Source organism: Lissotriton helveticus, chromosome 4_1 (genome assembly GCF_964261635.1).
Source record: "Lissotriton helveticus chromosome 4_1, aLisHel1.1, whole genome shotgun sequence".
In the NCBI taxonomy this organism is placed as follows: Eukaryota; Metazoa; Chordata; class Amphibia; order Caudata; family Salamandridae; genus Lissotriton; species Lissotriton helveticus.
The window spans coordinates 385965126-385972732 of record NC_136063.1 but is presented as its reverse complement, the minus strand read 5'-3'; the positions used below and the strand labels follow the sequence as shown (position 1 = coordinate 385972732).

Sequence of the window (7607 nt, the reverse complement as noted above, 5' to 3'; positions counted from 1 at the left end):
GGCCCCTTCATATGTCAATGAACAACAGCTGCATAAACTAGATTCTAAATTTGTATTTTCTATTTTCTTATTGAGTTCACTAGCCTGCATGAGCCTGACCTGCTTTCCAGAGTTGGAAAAAAGAAGCAGTTGATCCTACACACCTTCATATTAAAATGACAGAGCTATTCTGAGCATGTGATTAATACTGGGAATGTTTTAATATTCACCTCTGCTTTCTCGCCTTTTTTAACCAGGTCTGCTGGATAAATCTTGTCGCAAAAGAGCTGTCATAAATGTGAAGAGAGCCACCGTCAAGATGTTTGGAACTAAAAGGTCAGGCTTGTTTTGCATGTTCCTTTTATACATATTAATGAGACACAATGAGCCCTTACTAATATATGTGATATCACTTGTGTTATTATAAACATCCCTCACGGTTCCTCGCTGAGCTGCCTGTCATGGGCTGTCATGCTGTAAGTGAACCTGAACTTTCTTTGTGCTTCATTCACTGTCAATTTAGGAGAGAGGGGGCTGAGAGAGAAAGTTAGATTATTTATAAAGGAATCATTCGCCCGCAGATCCCGAAACATGTTTTTCTGAGCGTTTGCAACCAGATTTTGCTGTGGCAAATATGCAATATATACCATTTTGATATCACAGAAACAAGAAATCAGTTTCATTGATAGCTCTAGTAGGTGTAATTCCCATGAGATTGTGTAACAGTTTGAGGCAAATCTGACTTCTGCAAATATATTGAACGGATATCTGCTATGTTGTTCTTCTTTATTTGCATTATATTCAGGCCGGGGACTTGGAGATTAGTTGGGAGCAGAGCTCTCTGGTTTGCCTGGGGAATGTGTAGGTAGTCCATATAATCCAGTTGTTTGCCTTTGCATTCTGGGACTTGTAGGCCTGAGTTTTTAAAATGCCAAAAATAGCTTAGAGTATTTGGCATGGGAAGAGAAAAACTTGTATTTTTCTGCATATGTGTATAGGTTGTCTATAGAATTTTAACTCAATTACTTCTTCGATTATTTCATTTTGTATTGATGACCAAGGAGCTCACTCCCACAGCCTTGTGTACAGTTGGTAATTGAACAATTAGATAAAACATTTATCATAGGGTTTGGGTATTACAAGCCACAGAATAAGAGCCTCATTCTACATTTGTACCTTGGACCTCAGAATGGTGAGAAAGTTGTTTCCATTGTTCCATGGTGCACAAACTCAGAATGTGTCTATGGTACTCAGAATAAGGCTCTAAATGCACGTTTGGGTCGTCTCCTTAGATTTTAGTCTTTAGAGTGCATCAAAAGTAGCATGTCACTATCGTGATGGTGATGGCTTTAGAGACATTTACATTCCCTGAAAGGCTGGAGCCATGGTTTTGTCTCTGAACACGTTTTCTTGAAGCCCAGCCACTTCTGCCCATCACTCCTCTGCTTATTGCAATTAAGGCCTAAATTGGCTGCTATGAAGTGGCTGAATCATCGAAAGCAGCCGCTCGTTCCCGTTTCCTTGCCTGTGTTGGTTGTCCTGTTTGCATCCTACTCGGTACCTTGCAGCTTCTTTTGTTTTCATTCATTCGCTTTGTCTTTTATGAGGCTTATTGAAATTAATGTGAACGAATCTGAACAGAAATCTGCTGATAAATTCCTTGTACTGATAGTCGAGTTCGCAGGCTGAATGATGCCTTCTTGAGTGTTTCTATAGGGCTGTGTGCTGCATTGGAACAACTTTGACCCCAGGTATCGCTCATCGAGACCTTACTGCTTTTGTCAGCTTTTATCAGGATGGCCACCTGGTAGGATTGTTTCACAATCCATCCCTCTCTCCTGCTCTGCGCCAATCTCGAGAGGGAGAACTGAATGATTTTCCTCTGACGTTGGGCCAGATCTTATTTCAGGATATGCTTAAAACGATTGCAAGACAAGAAAATGTGCACAACGTTTTGAGCTGTGAACAGAGAGATTTAACTGAAAGAAGCCTGCAGACAGTTTAATTATCTGTCGCTCCTGGCAAAGGATGCTCACAGCTCCCAGGGAGGCAATGAGCGGTGTGTACTGTGCTTTGCACGAGTTGTGCATTTGAAAGCATTGCCCTTCAAACCTGATGTTCTGAAAGAAAGAGAGAGAAAGAGAGAGAGAGAGAGAGTGAGTGTGTGTGTGTGTGTTTGGGAGTAAGAGAGGTGCTTTAGATTGTACAAATGTTAAACAGAGCAACTGCCCGAAATGAAGTACCACAAAATGAAAATATTTTCTTTGTTATTATACAATAGAAAAGGCTCTTAAATGTCTTTTAATTTTACATCCATGAAAATGGAAACAGTTTGCAAAGATACTCATAGTGCACTCAACGGAGATTATTATGTTTTCTCATTTATATCAGGGATGATTCCGAGATTGGTTTGACCTTTTAATCCGAAATTTAAAGACTTTCGCTTAACCTCTGTGTAATCTGAACGAGGGGGTGTTACAGTGATCACAGCATTCTTATTAAAATTCAAAGCACAAACCCAGTCATCCCACAAGCAATATTTTGAAAGCTTAGGCTTTGCAGCAGGCATCTCCAGTGCATTTGATCTTTTTCTTGTGAAATTTTTTAAGTATCTGCTTTGAAGAGGGATTTTCCGGTGCTGCTAAGGTGAACAATTCCTCTTTCGTGTTTGTCTGTCTAACTTCACAACACTGACATTCTAAATTTAGCTCGCCACTAAAAATTAATGCAAACTGAAATGGATTTCAAGGTTGTCAAATTCTCATTTGTGCTCACCTCCAAAATTAATGCAAACTGAAATGGGTTTGAGGCTGTCTGCCATGTCCATTAAATCATTAAGAGCATCCAAGGAGCTTCTTTGGAGAGTAAGAACTGCTATCTTTATGTGACTTTTTAAAAGTCTAATGGGATTCTTTGCAAAGTCTGTGGTTTACCCACTCTACCTATTGAACGTTTAAAGAATAAAACCATCATTAGGATAATTTTGGAAATCCGGATTTGGACAGAAACAGGATTTTTCGCACGAATCAGGATTCCAAGATGTGCAGTAAGTCGTTTCCCTCGGGGTTTCCCTAGACACATTTTAGTAAATACAACTTGGCAGTAAATGACTGAGAAAAACAGCACAGACTGTTGGAACAGCAGGCGGAAACCAGTGCAAAAACACCGATTTTTGAGGCAGTTCCCCATTTCTCAGGGAACAGCCTAAAGTTAGAAAGAAGGCCCATGTCTCTATAATTTTGCTGGTGGGAACAGCTTGCGATCAGCTTTGGATCTGAGATGGTCAGCAGTTGTCGTGTGTTAAAATACTGCTCCTCAAGTGTTCAATATGGATTGTTTAAATACCACAAAGTTCATTCATGAAATTTAAATGTTTTATTATATCGTTTCCTATCATTTCTTTTGGATTTAAAGGTCATCCTATATTCAATACCACAATGATTTATGGGGATAGAATATATTGCAATTCCCCATTACAATATCCACTCACTTGCACGTTTAAACAAAAATCAACAAAGCCAATAGAGCTTACCGTTAGCAGGGTACTGTCTATCTATTGGGTTTGTCAATGGTTGTTTGTAGTGTTGCCACCAGTAAAAGTCAAAATGAATGCAATACACTTGCTCACCTGCATCATGACACATGTTCATGCATATTTGCATGCAGGGGCCACATCGGAATGATTAGTATTCAAAGATGTCCGCAGCACACGCATCACTTCCCATGCATATGCATGAGCTCATGCAGAAGCCATCTTGGACAGCTAACCTTCCAAAATGGCTGCCACCTGGGTATATATGCATTATGACATGGAGCAACCATTTTCTCCTTGATTTTGATTCTCCGTTTCAACAGGCTGAAAATTAAAAGTGAAGCACATTGACCTTTAAGAAATTAACCAAGCGATTGTAGCACTTGCCAGCTGCTGAGCCCTCAAATATATCATGGGATAGGGAGGGAGCAACACCAGAGAAACGAACAAGCTGGTAGAGGTGGAAGGTGGAGAGAATGTGTGAGCCTTCAATTAAAAAATAAATGTTAAAAAAAAAAGTAAAAGCTAATTAAAATGCCAACATGAAAGTAGACCAATGTATTTAGTAGTCCACATCTACGAAATGCCATGGGCTACTTCCAAGGCTGATGAATAATCTGCAGCAGTGACCTCTTTGGCAAGGTCCCTTTAAGTTCTCTCTTCTACTTTTGATGTCTCTCTTCTACTTTTTTGCTGTTCTTGATATAGACAATAGAGTTTAAAAACCCAAATATATTGGAAGGTACACATCAACTTTGTTACCTCAAAAGTGTGGACATCTTCTTACATTCTGACCTTCTTGCTATGTTTAGAATGAATATCAACATCAAAATCTAATGTATTCAATCTTCACGAGAGGACGAAAATTATAATATTTGACCTAGTTAAACTTTAATGTATTGGCCTAGTAAAGGCTAAAGAGAGAATAACGGCTATTTAATATAATCCCAGATCTAGCTATCTGGCAACATCAGAAGCATCAACTGCAGTCCTAATGTCTAGTGCTCTGTACTTGAAGGTGCTGGGTCAAATTATAAGGAGCATAAAGGGTCGTCTAGAAGGGATCAAAAGCGTTTGGGAAGTGTCCCTCCCACAACTTGGGATTCTAGGTACTTAAGTAGCTGCCATCAATTTCGTCATAAAATATAACCCTTATTATCACCAGCAGATAGACACAATAAGCATCCTAGACGCAGAGGGTTGGTTAATTTGGAAAGAAGCCCACTCAGAGGGGCTGTCTGTCATCTGCGTACTTCCTCAATCATTGGGTTCAAGCCTAATGCCTACAGCTGGCAAACGTATTGGGAAATCTTAGGCGACCCACATGATATTTGCTAAACTCCAATGTTTTTGTGTAAATGTGTGGTGCTTGAAAGCTTATAATAAAATGCAAGTATTTTGCAGTTTTTCAAGATTGATGTGAAAAGCAAGTTTGTAGCATGTGTAAAGGTCTACAATTTTAGCTAAGGCAGCCTTCATATAGACTGGGCCCCTCTAGGGCTTTCTGCTCCACCAACCTTTGAAATTATAGCGAACGTTGGTTGTTGTTTTTTTTTTTTTTTTTTTTGCCTGTGTAGAGTCAAGTGAGGCAATTTGTGATGAAGAATAATTATTTTGACAGGAATGCATCTCTGGAGCTTGGAATGGGGATGTAATGAGGATGGCTGGAGCAGAGTAGGAGCTTAAAAAGGTTTGGTTCTGAGACACTCACTGTGCAGACATTGTTCGTTGGCTGCGTAGTCCTGTGAAATACTGAATTTGAAAAGAGTGTGTGCAAGTGAAAGTAACATTTAAAGTTGTATTGGGCTGTGAACGCTGCTCTGCTGGCGTTTTTCACTGAGTTTTTGGCACTCTGCGCTCCCCTTGGAAAGTGGAGTTTGGTAAAAAAAAACAACTGCCAACCGTGTGGCACTCACCCACCCCTAGTTTGTAAGCAGCAGTTTATTTCTTTCTTCAGCACACTAGTATTGCTTTCCTGGCACAGCAAATTTTCCCATGCTCCCTCTGCCCTCATTTCTCATTCTTCCCGCCCCTTCCTGGAGCAATGGTGCTCTCTGATGATGTACAGGTCTTCTTCACTGTTTTCCCACATGACCTTTAAGTGAACTGTTAACTTGTGTGCAGTGTAAGCAACAGAGTCAATAGATGGCTACCGAGAATATCGTCGACACTGGAGATATAGAAGTGGACACATTCCAGCTCCTCTTTCCCAAAGGTAAGAGAAAGATCCACCTTCCTGAGAAATATGCTACCCCACACGTGCCATACTATTTACCCCTCTTGCTTGTGGATGATGTGTGATAAGCAAATGAGGAAAAATAAGCATCTCTCCTAATAAATGTGTGCCCCAAGGCAGGCAGCTCTACCTAGCAGAGCACATGTGGGATCCAAAACATGCCCCCTCTCCCTCACACCACTATGTAAACCAGGCAGGCCCTGTGCGGTAACACTGTAATAACACACACCCTTGGAGGCAGCCACTAGCCTCGCTGATTGTTAACCACAGAAGGCCATATCTTTCCTCCTCTGAAAAGAAATGTGAAAGCAGGAAGCACCTGACCGGGTCTGTCCATCCAGCCCTCTGTGAAGCACGTGGAGTTAAATGTGCCGTGTGAACCAGGGTGACTAACACACAAGCTGCTTGCACTTGCGAATGAGTGTGAGGACCCAGGCCTCTCAAAAGGAATGTGCCAGATGAGTGCCCTAGCACCATCCACACACATCACCTGACAGTGAACAGAAGGCCCTTTTTGTAGCATTTCTCAAGTTGTGAAAGCCTCTCACTTCGCCAGTGAGGCACTCCCTGATGCCAAGAACTGCCAGGCCCCACGCGCTAGCTGGCAGCGAGGGAAACCCCCAGGGCTGGCCTGAGGGCCTTAGAGACAGCCTAGGGTAGTCAACTGACAGCGCTGCTCTAGGTCCATGGGCCTTTGGGGGCTGTTTATAGCCTGGTTACTGGGCAGCTCAACCTTGGGGAGCAGGTCTTACAACCACCTGCTTCAGCCCAGGCCAGCGTACGCACCCCTAGAACAGCTTGTACGGTCTCATACTGGAATACCCAGGCCTTACCTTCTAGTGTTTTTCTAGCGCCTTGTGCTTGAGCATGCATTGATGCTCATGCACTGCTCCAAGTGTGCCAGGGCCTCATGGGGCACCCCGATGCTGTCCTTCGGTGTACCTGGGTGCCGGTCAGGTGTAGCTCTAGGGCCAGTCTACATGTAGCTCCCCAAAGACAGGTGATGGCGCAGTGATGACGAAGAGGCCGATGCACGAAGATGGCCTAGGTTACTTCTTGGGGTGGTCCTAGACACCTACAAGGTTCTCAGCAGCTCCAATCGAAGCTCGAGGTTCAGACAGGGTGCAACTCCATGGAATTTCACAGAGTTTTTAGATAACTCTGCAGAATTCTGCAGAGTAGATCTCCACAAGTTCCCCTCACACCTAATATGAATCCATCTAAGAGCAGTTTGATTTTGCTGAATATCCTTTGCAGTTTTCTATCTTGAGAATCTTTACACACCCATAAAGGATGTAGCTGAGAGCAACTGTTTTGTCGACTCAAGGGCCTCTTGCCCATCTTCACAACAAACATCGAGAAACCTCATGCAAGGTCATGAAGCTCTCACAGGGAGTTATATTGCTCTCATTGGTGTTGGCTCCTGGTCAGTCTGGTTGCCAGCCAGGGGTCCTGTTAATTCTTTTTTGGCTGCTCTCGCCCCAAAGTTAGAAAGTTCCATAATAATTCAAAAAGCATGTGCCACATACTGATAGCTTCATCTTACTTAACCACCTAGAGGAAAATATCCCAAGGCACACCATTCACTGCAGGTGTCTCTGCCAAAAGCACGTCCACAAAAAAACGGAACAAATCTCACAGATTTGGGATATTGTTGACGGCCGTCTAGTCTAGCAGACCTGTGCTACTGACTGCAATGGTAAGGTCAGGTTTCTCCTTCTGACAATAGAATTTCTATAGGAAAACCAGCGGGGTTTTCTCTTTCCTCTACCAGCAGAAGAGACCCGAGTTCTGTCCTCCAAATGGCTTTTGGTCTTTTAGCCACATCTTAAAAAAATAAAGGTCAGCTTGGAACATCAA

At 42.4% G+C, this 7607-nt stretch overlaps 1 protein-coding gene across 1 annotated transcript in view; it reads left to right on the top strand.

Moving 5' to 3' along the window:
* Positions 1-260: 260 nt before the first annotated feature.
* OXR1 (oxidation resistance 1) overlaps positions 261-7607 on the top strand; it is a 1544927-nt gene continuing 1537580 nt past the window's right edge. Inside the window, exon 1 of the mRNA XM_078686888.1 lies at positions 261-315. Within this exon, the coding sequence (XP_078543014.1) occupies positions 299-315 (17 nt within the window). The 5' untranslated portion in view covers positions 261-298. The remainder of the gene's footprint in view (positions 316-7607) is intronic.